The 19469-nt window shown below is 42.8% G+C and overlaps 3 protein-coding genes across 3 annotated transcripts; 1 reads left to right on the top strand and 2 right to left on the bottom strand.

Annotated features, from left to right (window-relative positions):
- Window positions 1–104: 104 nt before the first annotated feature.
- Window positions 105–1428, top strand: LOC133949007 (fibroblast growth factor 23-like). The gene is made up of 3 exons (XM_062383127.1): window positions 105–339; window positions 430–533; window positions 952–1428. The coding sequence occupies exons 1-3, from the start codon at window positions 105–107 to the stop codon at window positions 1426–1428; spliced, it is 816 nt and encodes a 271-aa protein (XP_062239111.1).
- Window positions 1429–1898: 470 nt separating this feature from the next.
- On the bottom strand, window positions 1899–7090 carry tigarb (TP53 induced glycolysis regulatory phosphatase b). Its single transcript, XM_062383126.1, has 6 exons — window positions 6969–7090; window positions 6675–6712; window positions 6161–6282; window positions 4918–4995; window positions 4702–4812; window positions 1899–4209 (listed from the first exon to the last, which is right to left on the bottom strand). The coding sequence occupies exons 1-6, from the start codon at window positions 6998–7000 to the stop codon at window positions 3775–3777; spliced, it is 816 nt and encodes a 271-aa protein (XP_062239110.1). The 5' UTR covers window positions 7001–7090; the 3' UTR covers window positions 1899–3774.
- Window positions 7091–7680: 590 nt separating this feature from the next.
- On the bottom strand, window positions 7681–19255 carry LOC133949004 (G1/S-specific cyclin-D2-like). The gene is made up of 5 exons (XM_062383123.1): window positions 18821–19255; window positions 17724–17939; window positions 15366–15525; window positions 12834–12982; window positions 7681–10683 (listed from the first exon to the last, which is right to left on the bottom strand). The coding sequence occupies exons 1-5, from the start codon at window positions 19013–19015 to the stop codon at window positions 10519–10521; spliced, it is 885 nt and encodes a 294-aa protein (XP_062239107.1). The 5' UTR covers window positions 19016–19255; the 3' UTR covers window positions 7681–10518.
- Between the last annotated feature and the right edge of the window lie 214 nt (window positions 19256–19469).

Genomic DNA, 19469 nt, shown 5'->3' with positions numbered 1-19469 from the left:
GGGGGCTTTAAATAGGAACTGTCTCCAAAGTCTGGGACAACACAGCATCCGAAAAACTCCCAGCAGCAGCAGCTCGCAGTGGAAAGCGCCGGTTTTGCTCCAGGATGGACGTCAACAAGAGACTGGGGATGAGGGACACTCTGCTGGCGCTCCTACTCGCCGTCTTCCAGGGATTTCCTCTCGGAGACGCAGTCCCGAATCCGTCCCCGCTGGTCGGATCCAACTGGGGGAACCCAAGGAGATACATCCACCTGCAGACATCCACGGATCTCAACAACTTCTACTTGGAGATCAGATTGGATGGCACAGTGCGCAAAACGACCCTCAGGAGCTCGTACAGTAAGCGCTTCATGCGTACATCTTGTTTTCAGTTTACTTTTTGCAGTGAAGGTCTGTTGTTAACATCCTTTATCTCTCTCTCCTGTGCAGGTGTGCTTTTACTGAAAGCTGAAACGAGGGAGCGCATCGCCATCTTCGGCATCAAAAGCAGCCGGTACCTGTGCATGGATTTGGATGGAAACCCCTTCAGCTCTGTAAGTTGCTGTTCAATCAATTCACTCGATTTCCTCGCTGAACTTGTATTTGTCGGTTTTCTGGCACACGTCTGAGGTTTTACGCATCCTTGAAACATTACTTTACATATGGGATTTATTTTTTGCACGAACATGATGCAGCAATGGGATGTCTCTAAATGAATTATTTATATTATTATGACATAACTCAGATCGACAACTCGTTAATTTTGATTTGATGATCTCCTTAACTTTTTTGTGTCTATATTTGGCACAAGTGTGCGCTTTTACGCATGGTTTCAAACCATTTTTGGTACTTTTACGCACAAGATATGTCATGGTTTCACTAACCTCCATTTTTCTTGATTCTTCATTCTTGATTATTTTACCAAGAAGAATGGAATACCTCCGTTTATTGTTCTTCCTCTCTCCTCCTCAGCCCACCTGCCTGAAAGACGACTGCCTCTTCAACCACAAGCTTCTGGAGAACAACCGGGACGTGTACTACTCGATCCGGACAGGCATCCTCTTCAACCTGGAGGGCTCGCGGCAGGTGTACGCTGCGGGTCAGAACCTGCCCCCGACCTCCCTCTTCCTGCCCAAGAAGAACACGGTGTCGCTGGAGCGCCTACTGCTGCACCGGGAGAAGAGGAACCAACTGGTGGATCCCTCCGACCCGCACAACGTCTACATGGGTCAGAGCGAGGTGGGCTCCGACTCCCGGGCCGTGCCGGAGGACGACGCCGAGGTGGAGGTGGAAGTAGAGGTGGAGGTGGAGGCCGGGGACGCCGCGGAAGCCGGGGACGACGGGCGCAACGTGTCCCGGGAGACGCCGCTGGATCCATCCACCCACGACCCTTGGAACGTGCACTCGTCCAACCCCGCGAGCCCCCGGAGCACCGGCACCATGGGGTGACTTCACTTGTGACACAGCTTAGTGGCAGTGTGGGCAACCAATTTACCATAATTTACATGTAGCTTTGTAGTTCATAAACATATGATACAAACAATATACAAACACAGACTTAACTTTAAGGAAAACAGAGGAAAGAAGAGCATTTCTTTCTTTTTCACAGTCTTTATCATAAAAACCGTTCTACTTTAAATCATCCAGAGAAGCAATGTGTTTCACTGAGAGTAGAAATTATTACACTAGACTCACATTGTCTCTCAAATCCATTTTCAATATCACTTCTTCAACATCTGCTCTGAGATCACAGGTTACATTTATTCCTCAAAGTCCTTTAAGAGAAATGTCTATGACGTGGATTTCACTGATCACTGACCAATATTCTGTACATTCCGAGGTAGGTATTGGAGATAATAGAGGATATGAAATCAGATTTAGTTCAAGGAGATATCGTAGCTGTGCCAAGACAAATGAGTAAAATCAATTCCCACCCATTATAATAAATTATCACTCTCTTGCATGTAGATATAGTTTCAGGAATCTTTTGAAAAGCAGGACAAAAAAATAACCTAAATATATAATAACAATTTGTTTAGTTTTTTTGTGTGGTCTCTTCTCATCATGGTTTTTGCAGCTGGTCTGAGAAACCCACATTTCAAAGTGACATTAACCCCCCCACCAGACAGAAGCCTGACTTCAGCCTCCCTGTGGGGGACGGAAGGCCCGGTCTACTGATGTGAAACGAGGTTGGGGGGATTTTTACATAACAGCATCCGTGTACTTCAGAATGTGCATTAGTAGAGTTACAATGAGGTATTGCTTGTTTTTCAAAGTCCTACATTTGTTGAGTTGGATAAAGATGATTTGAAGTTTATTGTAAGATGTTGAACCTAAAAACAAAACCAAAAAACGATATCACTGCAATCACTTACATTATCTGTTTCTGCAATTGTGTTTTTTTAATTTTGCCACCAATAATACAACCTATAATTCTTGACTTGAAGTAATATGACAACAGGGTAAACAACCTTTGTGGAGCAGTGATCTTGAATTCAAATCTGAACTCTATGATTTTACGGGTGCCGGGCACCACCAGCAACATGAGCCCCAGTCCCAACGAGTATTTATTTATTTAAAACCATTCCTTAGTGTTATTTATGGTATTTATATGGAATGCTTTTTCCTTTACAATGTACATATACTGTAAGAAAACATGGTTTGTCTTTGAATGTATGAGCAGGAGTTGTGGATGGAGCGTTGCTTGAATTTGGGACAAAATAAACTCATAGAGGAAAAGTTGTGTGTCAGATTTGTGTCTTTCTTTCGTGTGGATCTTTAAACATTTGGTGCTTTGTGTGCTTCGTCATTTCCCGGGGACAACATGTACTATGCAAACGGAAGTCATGAATATGGGAGCAGGTTTAACAATCGACCCAGTTTCTGTGGAGTTCCGCTCAGGAGCCGAGGATCCTGCACTTTTCACACCTCACTTAGATTCATTAGCAAACGGGCACATGAGCTGCGGCGCGATTTCAGCTTTGACCGACGGCTTAATTGGTCGTTGTAGTCCATTAACCTTCCAGGGAATAGCTCAACATTTCCGCTGCTGTGGTGACGATTCCAGAACTTATACAGCTCCAGGCCAAGTAATAGTCTAGTCACAGATAACAGCATAAAACAGCTGAGACAAAATAAATGTATAACTACCCTCGTGTAAATGAACGTCTTGGGAATCTTCGCCAAATTATTATCTGTTTAATATTTGGTTGTAGAATCTATTCGATTAAATCAGTCAAATAAATGCTGTGGAGTTAATAAGTGAAATATTTCCCCTTTTATATACACAAATATGAAGTATAATATATATAGGTGTTCAGAGACACCTATGAGTATGAAGTATCCGCCCACATAGACATAAATAATAATGTTGTTTCACAGCGTTTTCAGATATGTGCATAAAAAACTCAAACAAAGATTTTGTGTTGTCATCTTATATTGCACGTAAAAGTAAAAATGAGCAGCTGCACAGGAGACTCATCAGTGTTCACTAAAACATTAAATAGACTTTGGCAATAAAAGAGGTAATAGAACATTAAATATGGAGACTGACACTCGAGTCTTTACTGGCCTACAGTTGGAAGGATCACATCTTTGCTAATACAGGTATTTATGTTACTGATCCACAGTAAAACATATAGATGACTGAGTAAAACACCATTTACCCTGTTTGTTCTTGTTCGGGTCACCCGTGGTAACTCTTGAGGTCTCTTATTTCCCTTTAGCGTTTGTTTCTTTACATGTTGAACATAACGTGCACAGATGCTACACACACACACACAGAACCACTACTCACTACTCAGCGGCTGTGAGCTCTGCCAGGTGGTCCGTTCTGTTGGTGAACACACAGCGAGCGGCAGAGAGCACCGGGCCGGACTCCGACGGGCTCAGAGTGAAGATAAAGCGGCTGATGCCGGTGTTCGGACAGGGTGCGATCAAGTGGGACATCTTCACCCCTACAGGTAGGGAGCACTTCAAGTCCTCCACAAGGTGCCCGATGGCCACACGGATGTAGGCACCGTGGCTCACCACCAGAGCGTGGACCGCGAGACCCTGCAGGCCGTCGTCAGCCGCACCGACCGAGGGGACGTCCGAGGCGGCAGCTGCCACGTCCTTTGGGGCGTCTCCAGCGGCTAACGCTCCATCAGAGGCGTCCGACTCAGACGCGCCGTGTTCCTCCAACATTTGCTTGAAAAGGCCTTTTAGGAATTTTTTGAATCGCAGTCTCACCTGGAAGCAGGAGGACATTACCCAGAGATCAGAAGGATTCCTTAACTGATCTGCGTCTGCCATCAGCAAATGGCAGGAAGTCATGTTGTTTTTCTGTTAGCTGGAGTTTTGCCTCATATTTTTTTTATCGTTCTAAACACAGTATATTAAAATGTTTCCCTAATTCTCACTTCTCAAGCAAAACTGCTCATAGCTTTTGGTAAGATTAGCTGCTGGTGATTTTAGGGTTAGGGTTAAATTTAATTATCTTTCGTCTAAAAACACAAACCTGTTTGTCACGTTTGATACGTTTTGACATATTGAAGATAAATGATTGTTATTCAACAGAAATATAAAGGTCGACTCCACTGAGTCTTGCAGCTGATATCCGTCAACAAACCTTTAAATGCAATGTCCCAGAATGAACACTGAAGGGCGCTGTTGTGCAAACAACCCTCTGCTGAACTTGAGGTTCTTGGTGCGTTTTCAACTTCCACACTTTGACTGACTCACCTGTCCTAAAGTCTCTCCTCCCGGGGGCGTGTAATCTCGACACGACTGGCCGGCGGCGTTGGCCATGTTCTTCAGATGCTCTTTGGGTCGTCCTTCAGCGACACCAAAACCCTGCAAGACAAAACTACGGATCAGAGCTCAATACAATAACCTGCTATGGGGATAAAGGTGTTAATCTGTGACATGTACACGTTGTAAGGAGCCCACGAGTCTCACCCTCTCTCTGAGTAACGGCTCCAGGACCATCTCCATGCCAGAACAGTGAGTGTTGCTCCTCACGATGAGTTCAGCCGTCTGATGGAGGAAATGAGATCTGAAGATTAATGAGTCAAGACGTCTTCATCTGCCAAAACACTTGGGAAATACCGGTAATGCATGGTGAGCACCGGTGAATCAAAACCCACAGACGCGTGAATGTTCACACAACTATTTCATATCGGAAGTCATCCTGCCTTTCTCCTGCATCAGGCAAAATCTACTGGGGAAATTTTACTGGATTTGTCCCTGATGGGAAAACCTCAGCATCAGCCCCGATTTAAGAGTTAACACAGAGGGTTGAAAACCTTCAAATTAAGATGTTGTGGGTTCAGTTACCTCAATCTCTGTCGGTGGAATCTTTCAATAAACTGATGACAGTGCTTCTGACCTGTTCTGTTAATATCATTGTTTATGTATGGAGCCAATTTATCACACAGGAGCTGTTTAAGATTTTTCATTCTTCATTAAAATAGGAAAATGTGCGTGCAGTCTGTCCGCAGGATATGAGCCAGGTCTGGAATTACTTTACTGAAAAGGTCACTGACGTAAGACTGTTGCACAAAGACTTTTATTCTCTGCAAAATTTGATATCAACCCCCACGAGAAGTTCCACCAACAATGCATGACACGCTGAAGTAAATCTGATGAGTCGGACGTCTTATTGAATCAAACACGATTAGAAAAGGAATTTAGCTGTGACTCATTACAGCAAACTATTTTTAGTCTGTTTGTTTGTCAACAGGAAAACAAATAAGATCAGAACACCTTAAGAAGAATCTTAAAATCAATGTTTGAGCACATCACTCGAGGATTCATTGAAATACTGTAGTTTGTGGCGTCCGTGTCAAATTGTTCTTATATAGTTCAGTTTCAATTTAATTTATTCTTCTGTTCCCTGAATTGATTCTGATCCTTGGAAGCTGAAATAAGTGAATGTCCCCCACTGAGATCAATAAAGAATTCGATTATCCTTAAAATAAAAACATTAAAATAACTAAAACCTCAACAACAGTACGAGTGATCATGGTATAGAAGGAGAATGTCACCCAATGTTAACCCTGATGAGTTTTTTTCTCAAGAATGCAGCTCTATGGCAAAAGAGGAATAAGAATCAGGCTTTGGAATAACAGGCTGTAAAATAAATCATATTTAATACATGTGTGTTTTCCTGATGTAGCCCAGCTGTGTGTGTCTGTCTCACCTGCACAGCCCGTTGTAAGTTGCTGGCGAACACGTTGTTGAAGGCGATGTCTCTGAGGTACCTTCCAGCCGCGTCTCCCTGCAGTGAACCCGTCTCTGACAGGGACGTGTCAACACCCTGACCTGAGGGGACAGGGAACATTTCTTTGCAGCCACGAGACAAACAAGTTTTGTGTCTCTTTTAAAGTTGTTGGTTGTTGATTTACGCCTATTTTGTTGTCTTTTTGCTCTTTCTTTGTGTTTTATTTCTATTATTTCCTTTTAGTCAGCTTTCATCTTGTTGAGCACTTTGTTAAGAGAGGGTTAGAGAGTTTATTAAAAAAGTTCTGTGTCTTTATTGTTGTTGTAGTCGACCCGTACTTGTGTAACTGTACTTAGGTACTTTCCTCCCTGAGTAGCGGACCAGTCCAGTCCAGTGTAACATGAGAGGATATTCTAACAAGTTGAGACTGGTAGTTGAAGTTGGGCTGAGCAGGTGGATCCATGTTGAATTCCAACCTATTGGGTTCACGTACCTTGCAGCAGCTTGTCTCTGTTGTACGTCGTTTCCCCACTGCGGGAACACAACGCGACTCAATCAGCTCAAACACACACAACAGTGACAACACAACGCTCGTGTGGTGGAGTTTTAAAACACAAGAAGCTGAGTGATGGGGACTGAGCCCCAGTGAACTACACACACGTCCAGCCGCCATGCTGCGCCAGTAGCTGGCTTATTGGTGTGAGACACACGGACACGGACCAGTTCCATCGTGCTCACGTTCTCTGAGGATATGAGAGTGGAATTGAATCTGTGAATGGTCACTTACTGTCTCACGAGGGTTAAACTGAACGTCAACATCTTCTCCTCCTGTCACTTCCTGCTTCCACGCCTGCTTCTTCTTCTTCACTCCTGCTATCTCGGGTTGGCAAACGAGGAATTGGCTCATTACCGCCCCCTATCGCTACAGACAGAGTGAGGCAATATTAATAATAAAATCGTTATTATTCCTAGTATTCCTATATTGGCTGTAGAAGTAGTATTAATTATATGAATAACGACATTATATAGTTTTATAGTTTAATATAATCTAGTATCAAGTTCCCCTGTATTTTCCTTCTATTGAAAATATTGTTTACCACAAGTGTATTTCCATATTTCCATAGATAGTATATAGATATTCTATACTATTATATTCTCAAGTATTTTCTTGCAACGTTATTTTATCGTCAATTTGCAACAAACTATATTATTATTGTAAATGTACCTGTACACATTGGATTACTGCTAGGATGACAAAACACAACTCAAACTCCAAACAAACACAACTCGGATCAAAATTTCTCGTGTATCTCGGGATGGATATTTCTGTAACAGGGATATCAAATTCCTTTTTTAAAATATTATCTTGGCCTTTCAGATGCACGGCTGTTTACCGATTTCTATACAATTATATCAATAAATTAAAGTCACAATCCAAACAGATAATTCACTCAACAGAGAAGCAGATTAAATTCTGCAGGACAAAAACACCACTCACATGATTTTAGCCAATTTATTGAGGAGAAATTGTTGAGGTACACTGTGTGGTTGCAGATGGGAACAGTGGGAGAGGAGTTTGGAGAGAAAAAAAAACACAACCACACTGAACGACGACAAAACATTCTCGTGGCTTGAACTTTGACAAAACGGGTACCTCAAAAACGAAACAATATTCCACTTTAGTCCAAATGTACACGCCAATGAAAATCCAATTCTTCTTTCTGATACGTATAACAGAGTTTAGGCAGTTGTTTGACTTAGCACCAGCTGGATGAAATAACCTTGGGTAAAGTATAGGCACATTTAATTGCTCAGTGGAATCTGGCAGTTTGATATTTTTGGATTTAAAAGAAGAATTAGAAGAAGAAGAATTAGAAGAAGCACCTTACTACCTCTCATCCACACGGAGAAGAAAAAAAAAAAAGTGAAACCCGTCCAACAAATTCAGAGTGAAAATGATGTGTGATACGAAGTGTGATGAGGTAATGATGAGATGGCCTCTCGCTCTATCTGTCCAAATTAACCTGAGGTACACAAACATTACAAAGAAGCAGCAAGAATATGATAAAAATATTTGTTTTTAAAAGATACAAATTAAACAATAAAAATAATAAAACATGCTAATCAAAAATAGATCGGCAAAACACAAGTACAAGTACTTCCAGTCCCGCACTAAACTGTGTGACGTTCCCTCGGGTACACAAACAAAAACAGAAAAGCAAAAAGGAGACTTATACAAAAAAATTCATAATATAGCAGCACACAAGTGAATCACAATAAGGCATCTTTGTGTAAGACTAGAAAAGAAAAAAGCTTCATAGCAGCAAGAGAATCATGTGTATAGTCTTAGTTTTTTGTCACTTTGGAATTATGTTTTACAAATTATACACGAAACATGTAAAAGCACGAACATTTTGTTCTGTTTAAAGCATGTTTGATTGTTTTTTTAAAGGAAAAAAAAACATTTTGGCTTTAGCACAACAGAACAGGCATGAAAACAATAAAGAAACTATGTCTGTTCTAATATATAATGAGGATTTCTGCTCTTCAGGGGAAACTGGTTATATACAAAAATTTCCGACTATGTAAACCCCTTTCACCCACGTCTGTAATGGAGAGAAGTCACAAAAATGGCAGTTTTGATATTTCAGTTCGGAGAGCAGTTTTACATACAAAGAACAAAACAATAAGAATAGTTTGGACACAGAATGTGTTGAACTCCTTAAAAGACTATTGGAAGGTTTTGGCTATGAATGAACAAAATTTCAAGTAAATAAACGCACTGGATAAAAAAAAAAAAAAATCTAAGTCTACATGTGACTTGGCTTTACGTAGTTTCTATACTATTATACAATAACTGATTATCCTACGTCTACTCACTTGCCGAGGAATAGCTTTCAAGACAACGTGCGTTACCCCATGGGAATCCAGCCCAGAAAAAAAAGAAAATCAAATAACTTAAAAGAAAAAACTAAAGAATTGAAAAAGAAAACAAAAAATTACCCTACTAACCCACGGAACTCTCCTCAACCACCATCCCCTTACCCATCTTAAGGAGTGTGTTTTTAAAAGTGCATCAATATTGTTATAAGTCGCCCACTCTCCATAAAGTTAAATGGTACAATGGATAACAGGAGAAACTGCGGCACGTCCAAACTGATCCGGCCAACATCACCTGCGTGTCACTCAAGTATCAGAAACATCATATCGCTTAGGTTAATTTCCCAACTCTGTCATGACTTCTGGAATTCTCCCCCCCCACCTCTTGACTTTCCACATGCTCGTCATCGTTCCTCAACAAACCTCTCAATCTTCACTCGTTTCCTCTCAAAACTTTCCAAATCACTTTTTTTTTGGATTAGTAACATGACAACAACCTGGCTAATGCTAAAACCACATTTTAAATACAGACTAAAAATGTCTATCTGCTCTCGAACACCAACGTCTGAACGATTAAATGTAGATTCGCTGAATTCAACATGTACAGGTTCACAGGGTCCTGTTAATATTCTGTGCTCCTCGGTGACTTTGGCAGTGAAATCAAGACTTTAACTGATCTCGTCTTCTCTTCTCACTCTTAACCTTTCGGACATTAGCCTCTGCCGCCATTCCCATCCCTCCCCCTCCCTCCCTAACGTCCTTCCTCTGTGAGCGGGCCCAGCCCCCTCCTGGCCAGCACTTTTCAGCATAAATAAGGAGCAGTGCTACAGGTGCACCCAGTATGAGAGACGGAGCCGAGCGGCCACCCGCGGTGAAGCTCCTCCGCATCAACTTCCTTTAAATGCCATGTACTGTATTTTATCAGCATTGCAATCATGCGAGGAAAACACCAGTAAAACTGTGAATTGATAACTGTTTGCTAAAGATGATAAAAGAGTAACATAACTAAATGCTTGCTAAATATATACATTATTTATTATATATATATTTTTTTTTTGCTAGGTTGTATCAAAAGAAATATGTATATTTCATATAATTATGCTATATATTTTTTTTTTCAAGTATGAAAATATATTCAGATTTCCGTTCGGGGGAAATCTAAGGCACTATCAAGTTTTCAAGAATGAACCTTTTTTTGTTGTTGTTAAATAGCTTGTTGGATTAGACGTGTTCCATACAGCGAGGTGAGGGAACACCCAGCCGGGTATGAATGGGGCAAAAAAAGGGGCGAAATTCCTTAATTTCTAAAAGTTCATAGATTGTCACACCATCACTCATGCAGTGACTAGATACTGGCAGCTCACACACCCCCACCCCCACCTGTCTCGCTCACTCCGGCTAGTTCATTGGTGTGACGGGCACGAGTGGTGTGTGTGAGGTGGTCGAACAACAGCGGTTCACAAGTTGACGTCGCGGACATCTGTGGGGGTGCTGGACTGGTCCTGCTGCTCCCTGGCTTTGCTGCCAGCCGGGAGCCCGTTCTCCTGCCGGTGCTGCTGGCCCTGCTGCAGGCTGGTGGCCAGCACACGCTCGATTTGCTCCTGGCACGCCCTCAAACAGTCCTGGAACAAAAAGGGGTCAGACGTTGTTACACACTCACACGTCACCAGCACCTTGCCTTGTGTGTAACTGCTTATAAGACATTCCAGTAACCGAACAGCCCTGGAAGCATAACATTTTGTTTTGCATCTTTTGAACTGTCCCCACCACACATGCATGCAATCATTTGTCTCCCAAACAAACAAAACGCAGCTTTAAGTCTGACTTTTCATTTTGTTAACTACCTCCACCGAGGAGGTTATGTTTGTTTGAAGCAAGATTACACAAAAAACTAAACGGTTTACCCCAAACTTAGTGTAAAATATGTTGTTTCTCTAATTATACACCCAAATACTGCAGAAAAATGTAATCACTTTAATCTGCCTCTAAAAGGCTTTTATCCCAACTCCATGTGGCTTTTCCTACAGGTACCTGTAGATTCAAAGCTAGTAACTGGTTTCTACATTATACACTAATCTAAAATTATGTCACAATAAATTAAAATGTCCGTACATATATGGAGAGACCGACTCTTTAATGTTTACACCTGCACGCTGACACTCGCGTGCAAAAATCTAACGAACAAGTCATTTAAGTGCTTTGGTCACATGCATGGCATACCAGCAGGGAATTATGGTTTTTGCAGTAGGTGGTCCTGTCTGCATCATGACCAGAACAATGGGTACCAGTACACGGCGATGCCACCAGCACAGAGCAGCGAGCTACAGGGTGGGCACAGGGGTGCACATCTGATGTCTGAGTGAAGGGGCACGATAAGGAATGGAGGGTCCTAAAAGGAGCTCTGTGGTCCATGAGGGAGGAGATAAGCGGAGCTGAGGCTCTGGATTCCCTCTCTACATCCCCTCCTCCCCTTGGGGTTTACAGCGCGGTCAGTCCCATGTGGGGGCCTAGAGGAAATGGCTTTGACCTACTGCACCCTGACCCTGTGAGTTTTGGTGTAAAACAGAATATAGGACAGTGGGGCCGGATGTTTTTGGACAACTTGTCTTGTGAAAGGGGGAGTGGGGGGATCGCCTCCCCATCTCCCCTCTGCAGGTCTTGTGTTGGAGATGTGGGAGGTCTGCCTCGCTGAGCCGGCTGCAGGATTCTTAAAAGAATGCACCGAGACTCGCAAAGAGGCCAGCATTCCTTTGAAATGTACGGATAATTGGAACCCGATGGGCTGCAGTCGGGGGTGCCTGTTGTGACGGCTGGGTTGCGGGGCTCTCATCACCACAGCAACGCAACCACAAGCCAAGAGGCAGCCGTCTTCTTCGTCTGGCACGGTGACTGCGGCCTATTAGGATTTCAGGGGCCTATGAAGTGATCCACTGTGACACAGAAATCACCCCCACTGGGATAAATATGGTTCATGTAATGTGTATTTATATCTAATGTGATTGTATTTCTATTTATTTCTAATGTACAAACACCTGGAAACTGAAACAAACTTCCTTCGAATTTTGTAATGCGTATTTTATAACACACTGGTCTATTGTGCATAATTGAATTATCATGGCATGTGTAATTTATGACATGCACAATGTATTAAAGTCTATGAAGTCCTAATTACAACCATTATATTTATAATAGAGCCCCTATATCAGTTCAAACTCCATTCTAATGTATAGTCTATGAATTGATTAATGATTTAATTAAGTGTAATTCACTCCCATTGAGTTATTAACACAGCCGCAGTACAATGTTAAGTAAAAGTGAAATTCAGTTGGTGATGAAAATGTCTGTCCAAGGGTTTGAGGACAGCTCGGACAACTTTGTGTGTCTTCATCCTCACTTACTGGAAGAGAGCCGCTCCTTTGCTTCATTACGAATGTATTCCTCCACCAGGAGGGGCCCACAGCTAAAGTGGAAGCCATGTGAAGAAATTGCATGTGTCCTACCACAAGAATGTGGGCTCTGAGTTTTAAGAAGACATTCCCTCTGCCGCTGCTCTTTATAGCAGCAGTCTGGCTCCCCAGCCAAGAGCCAGAAACTTGCTCTGCCTCTCTCTCTCTCTCCATGAAAAGTAAATAGCTTCAATCTGCCACTACTGAAGTCATCACTGTTGTTTACTAAAGGGCCTTTGATACTGCAGTCATGAGATATTGCAATGATTATTATTAACAAGGCATTGCTGCATTGATGTATAAATCTCCGTCACTGTAGTACTCACCACCTCTGTGTTGGTGATCTTGGCCAGCAGGTCTGTCAGGTTGTCTCGATTCAGCCTCTGGTCAGAGTGGTCGAACTGGAGACCACATACAGCAGCTCCCATGCTGCCTGTGGCGATCATGGAAGGGGGATTCATGGCGAGGCGGTCATCTGGTGAAGAAAGAGCATTCATGTGCAATTAGTAAAGCAGCAGCTTTAGGCCACAGTGACGCACGGAAATAGCATTTGTAACTTTGATACGAAGCGCTGCAAAACTTGACACAGCCCACAGGAAGTGTGAGAGATGCACGCGAGGTGCAAACATCTGAATCATCCTAACCTTAGCAGCTCAACCTGACTTTCCCACAGTCTGGGTTTCAACAGACCGGGCTGCCACTGGAACCTGTGTGGTTTTCTCCATAGAAACTACAGCCTTGATTAGAAAAGCAGAGAAGGAAGCCTCCTACTCGCTGAGAAATGAGTTCCAGGAACGACTCCCTCCAGCACATATCGAAGTCAAGAAAGACCTGAACGACAACAGGCCTGGATGGAGGAGGCAGAGTGCAAGTCATGAACAAAGCTGGGGGGGGCGACTTTGAAAAGTTCATGATCTCTGCCCTCACCTCGACGGTAGCTTTAACTTTATGGGAAACCTTTAGGTTGAAAGTATCGTAACTAAACACAATTACGTCTCTTCGATTCGAGTTTACGAAAAACCCAGATCCATGACAAAGAATTTGAAAAGAAATCAAATGGAATTTAAAACATATCTCTGTTTCTGCTGCATCAATTTGGTACTTTTTTTATAAACTGTCCATTGTGAGAAAGTCAGTGCACAGTGCTACATTGCTGGAACTTGCCCACCACAAAAAGGCTTTAAAACTTTTAACTAATCTTGTATTTACTCCTCAACTGAGAAGAGAAGCAACGTCCCCTTCAGTAGTGACCAATGTGAGAAGTTATATGGCTACATCCACACTACTAAGTAATGAAACGCATCGATGACACTACGTTTATGTCCAGCGTACACACTACTCCTACATTTACAAAGTTTTGACTTTTGAGCACCAAAAAATCTACAAGTTTGGAAACGCTGGTGGCCCATTTTCGTTTGATAACGTTGATGAAAGTTCTTCTGAGAACAAGTCCACTACCATGAATGAAGACAAAAGTTGTTAAGGCTAACTGAAGTACCTCCTCTCAGACTTAAGAGATACTTGTACTGTAAAATTGCTTAGAGCTGACATGTGCCTTATTTCTTGGGAGTTTCTCCTAACATGGCCAGTTAGAATCTACTTTTAATGGTGAGATGTTAAGTGGAAACCGCCCCTGGGTCTTTTTCATCAGTCCTGATCAACGCTGATCTCGAGAAGGCAGGGAAACGGCAGACACAGCCTATCAGATGGTCGCAGCCCAGTGCCACCCATTCCTGGTGGCCTGTTCGCTTTGATTAAACCCTGTAGAGCGGCCTGCTTCACTACGCCCATCTTTCTCCTCCAGGGACCAGCTGTCCATAGGAGGAGCTCCTCCATCATAAGAATAACATCTCAACTCCATATAAAACTCCAAACATTTACATTACTGCAGAACCACAGCAGGCCTCCTTTTTTTCCACTGTGGCTGCTTTGTGCTAGGATATAACTAGCTGCTTATGAATAGCAGAGGCGACCACTGAAACACACCCAAATATAAAAAAGAAAAATAAGTGTGACACTAAAGCTTTGCTGAAACGGGGAAAGAAACTCATTGAAGGAGCCTATGGTTCCAATAATTAGCTCTAGTAAACAAGTAATTATGGCAGGATTTCACTGCAATGGCATTTGTGGGGAATTTTATTGCACTTATGTGACCTTCTTTGTTTTATTTCCTTCATTGAATTAGCTGACAGGAAGTGGCAGATGAAAGTCAGCCTTGTCACAGAGGAGCGCTTCATTGTGTGTGTATTAGGTGATCCCGCAGTCGTGTTTCCATCCAGGATATGAAAATATTAGGAGGGATTCCTAGTATAGACAAAGGAATGCCATGAAAATTCACCTAGGAAGAGGCCTTAGGGGACATCTGAGTTTGAGCTCCTCCAGAGTTTATTCTGGACAGGACGCCAGGATGGGAGGAGGAAGGAAGATGACTCGAGCTTTGACTTTCTTAACCTGGAAGCTTCTTTGTCAACAAACAGGACTTAAACTGCACCTGAGTCATCCAGCAAAGTACATGCGTCGGCTGGAGCAAAAGTTAAGAGTATGATAAAATCACTACCATCACCACGTACGTAGCTAATCTAAACACAGGCACTTATATGATTATACTCAGGCACTTAGTGGAGAAATATGGCGATGACCACTTTAAGCAGCTTTTTGCAGCTGCTGAGAAAACCCCTACTACAGGCTGTTCAGAGAGGAGAAAGTGGATAAGGCAGGCCGAGAAGAAAGAGGTCACAGATGACTCACAATGGGAGAATGTTTGTGTGTGTGGGAATATTCTGGTGGATGTGGCAATAACAAGGCAGCACAGCAAGCACGCACACAAGGCATATGAAATGATATGAAGCGGCGTTTACCTGTGGCACAGAGAGCGATGAATGTCAGCGTGTGTTTGCGCACCATCGCCAGCTTGTCTTTTGGGAGGGGCAGCCTGCGTACGATGTGCTCTATAAAATCATTGGGAATGACTGAGGCCATGTTCCACTTCAACTTCCCGAGCACCACCAGTTCCCAGTCCTGAAAGAAACCAGACAAATTAAAGACGAGTTCCAACAAAAGCTTCAAGGCAAAAGCCCCACAGTCTGAGGGGTTAAATGGCGTGATGCCATGCCTCCATCGACCATGAAAAGGATCACAGTCCATCTCTATTCCCAGAGGAAATGGCTCTGTAAGAGGAGCAACATTTCTTCGCTTTATCTCTCCTCACTGTATCTTATTATCTGCATGCCATTCTCATTCCTCGCATCCTTTGTGTTCATATCGCCGGCATGTGACAAGCTTTGCCCTGCTTAGAGGCCCTGCCAATGAGAAAGCTAGCGCCTTCCTTCCTGTCACAAGCCTCAAACAGCTACCATGAGTTTGCAGTGCACAGGCAGCAGCACATAGCTGACTCTTCACTCAGTCTCTACACCGGCAGGAAAGTGAACACATGAAATGAGTTCATTTTAACAACGTTTTGTAATGATTGTGGACGTCAGAATCAAGTAGTATGGGATAGAAATTCTAGCACAAAAGTCAGAAAAGTGCAGACACACATTGATTTGTCGTTATCATCATCGGAAACTAATGATATTTGCCCCAAACAGAAAGATATCCAGATGCCCCAGGATAGTCATAAATCTTGCTCGTAAAAAGAGATTTAGAGAAACTATAAAAACTAAATCTTTCCAATCTTTCTATTTTTAAGCATTTATTAGAACCATTATTATATTTTAAGGTTTCAAGTATTTATAAGTCACGACATCAAATTTTTGTGCCGCTTTCTCTTGTACAATGACAATGAAAGCTTTCTATTCTTTTCTAAGTAACACTGTGTAGGGAACTTTTTTAATCATGTCACATACTCACACATTTCCATTAAGAGCAGCAGTTTCTGTTGCTAGTGAACTGTATTGTAATGACAGGTGTATATTATTATGTCCACCTCAGTCAGATTAATACACCAGATGTCAACTGCACTATGACTGTCGACTACATGATGAATAAATGCTGATGATTTCAACTTCACACTTCCTGTGTCACCCACAATGTAAACGTAGTAAACGACAAAACCCCGACAGCAGCAGGGGCCCCCCCCTCCGATGCTGATCTGTCATCTGAGATGTCAGCTATCATTTACATATACGTTTGGAATCTAGCCCATAGCCTGACACATGCTTTGCATTTAACCCATTTAATCTAACCCCTGAGGAGATTATTGACTGTGACATGAGCGGGGCGGAGGTTTGTTGTCCGGGCGCTCACTTCCTGGACAGCTGCCACACACACACATACATGCATGCACGCCCTTAAACTTCTCTGCTGCACCAGTAGAGTGTTCATTACAAGGAAGAGCTGCAACATCTTTCACTGGCTCACGGTGCGTCCTCCGAACATCCTGTGAGGATATCCAGGAATCTGGTGTCTTACGACAATATGGAGCATCAGATGGAGTGCATGTCATTTCCCTTAACTGCTCCAGGCAACACAGGAAGATGTATAAAGAACATATGGAGCCATTGGCTAAAATAAGAAACGGTCAAATGGTCAAGACCCTCAATTCTTTAGGAGCGCACCAACAGAAATGTGATGACAAATGCAAAAAAAAAAATCGTCGTCAAAACTTCAAAGATAAGTCAAAGAAAAGCCTTTAGTCTGCACAATAATCTTAATAATTTGATTCACTTCTACTTTTCTTAGTAATGAGAAAGTAGTTCTCAGAATCATTGAAAGTTTGAGCATAAAATAGCTAATCCAATTTGCCTATGTGGAGAAAGTTTTGCTCACTTAATATCCTTATCGTTTTCGGCTGTAAAGTATTGTTGTGAATTCCATAAAGGGATACGCTCTTATTAACCCTCATATGGATGCATGGAAGTACAATGAAAGTGCTTATTGGCATACATCCATTTACATATATTGGGCATACAGAGCCCATCCATTATACTTAAAGATAAATCCAAATTCTATGCTGCATAACTGGCACTAGATGGCAACACATCCCTCTCCGGTCCACATGGAGCCAAAGAAAGGATGTGGCTGTATTGTGCACAACTCCAATTATGGGGAAAATGGGATACTTCCTGTGAGACAAATTAAGCTATTAGCATTATAAAATCATCCTAAAATGTGATACTGCATTTTTTTGGTATGCCTCCCGAGAATGAACGAACAAGCAAATGGATGGATGAAGGGATGAAGGGATACATGGATGGATGAATGGGGGCAGTTCTTACCAGTAGCTCCCGTGGTGAGATGGAGTTGTCTGTGTACATGCAGAGTTTCTCTGCTGATAGCGGCCGGCTGTCTTTTAACTTGGAGGCCAGGAACATGCACACGGCTCCCAGGAGCTGCAAGTAGTTCTTCCTAGTCTGCATCACTGCTAAAAATCTGTCTAAGTAATTAATGGCTAAAGGGAAAACGTCCTCGTTGCTCTTCTCCTCCTCACACACCTAGAAGGACACAGATGTATAAGGTGGAAAGTGTTATATTGTCGTATATAAAAGAGGAAAATTCTCAATTACAAGTCAGATGGGATATGAGGATTGGTTTTGCTAACAGGATTGTGTTGTCTTTTACATGATTGTGTTTAAAAAAGGTTAATTAAATTGTGACTTTAAAACACATCTTAAGTCATGAGCTGCAAAATCAGGACGAAAAGCAAATTAGTTTAATAGGAAGTCGTTCAGCAAAGAAGAAGAAAGAAAAAGAACTCGCCTCCTCTTCCTTGTTGGGGCTTGTCGCGTTTTTTAGAAAATATTTTAAAATTATACCAAACAACTTGGGGCTTTTCAGAAAACGTGCAAAATGTCCCCAAGATGTTTTTAAACACTTCCCGACACTTATAAACAAGAAGCGGGGGCTAGCGTGAGGTGTTTTTTGAGCTTTTTTAAAAATGAAAGTGGTGTTGCACTCACGTCCCCCCACCCCCCCTACCCTTGCCATGAGCCTGCATAAAGTTTTAAACAATTAATAATAATTACACCGAGGGGTGGAAATGTCAGTTTTCGATATTGTTAATTAGCCGATACTCTCCCTGCGTGGTTTGAGCTAGCCAGCTAACAAAAAGCACCAGGTTATTAGCGGTTAACCGATGTAAATATCAAGCTAGGCTACTTCTCTGAAGTCGATTTGTCTTCGTGCAGGAATTTCCGTCTCTCCCACGCGTTTCGGTGAGTCATTGTCATTCAATTGTCAAAATACATGACGAGTCTCCCTGACCTAAAACACCCAGGGTTCGAGAGCTGGCATTAAAAAGAAAGAAGAAGCTAAAAAGCAAAGAGAAAGTTAGCTTTAAAAAAAAGCATCCATTGCACGAAATGCCCCAACAAACCTCGTGCATCCAGCCTGCAACCATTCGTCTCATGTAGGGTTGAATGTCCTTCTGCACCCGCTGGAAGTACGAGCACTGCGGGAGGAACCGGTCCTCGATGGTTAATAAACTCTGCAGCACTCGGTCGTCGTACAGGATGTTTGGGTCCGGCTGGGCTCGCACGGTTATTTCCGACTCGAGGCAAAACAGCTCCATGACTCGGGCCCCTTCTTTCCCCCTCCACCGCTTCGGCTCTCTCTCTCTCTCCTCGTTCTCCTTTGTTTTAATGGCTAAAAGTGTGAGATAGGGAATCAACTGGTGTCAGACGGTTGTTGAGAGTGGAGGAGGAGGAGAGGAGAGGAGAGGAGAGGAGGAGGAGGAGAAGTGCCCAGGACGAAGCATGAAGCGGAGATGACTGTGTTCGCTCCAGTCCTGCTGCCTCCTGGCTCACTTCTTCCTCTGCGGCTGCTCGGAGGTTCGACCGGCCCCGTGGAGCAGCGACACATCCGGCGAGACCTTCACAATAAGAGCCTCTGTGGGCGAAAGGAGAGGCAATGTTTATAAAACACAGTTCATTCACAGAGGTTTATTCAATGTGTTATATGTATATTTGTTTATCAGTTGCTGTAGAGACACATTTAAAACAACATAGAGGCTAAATTAAAATTAT

This window comes from Platichthys flesus, chromosome 23 (genome assembly GCF_949316205.1).
Source record: "Platichthys flesus chromosome 23, fPlaFle2.1, whole genome shotgun sequence".
Lineage (NCBI taxonomy): Eukaryota > Metazoa > Chordata > Actinopteri > Pleuronectiformes > Pleuronectidae > Platichthys > Platichthys flesus.
Note: the sequence above shows the minus strand (reverse complement) of the source record. Positions and strands in the feature narration are given on the sequence as shown.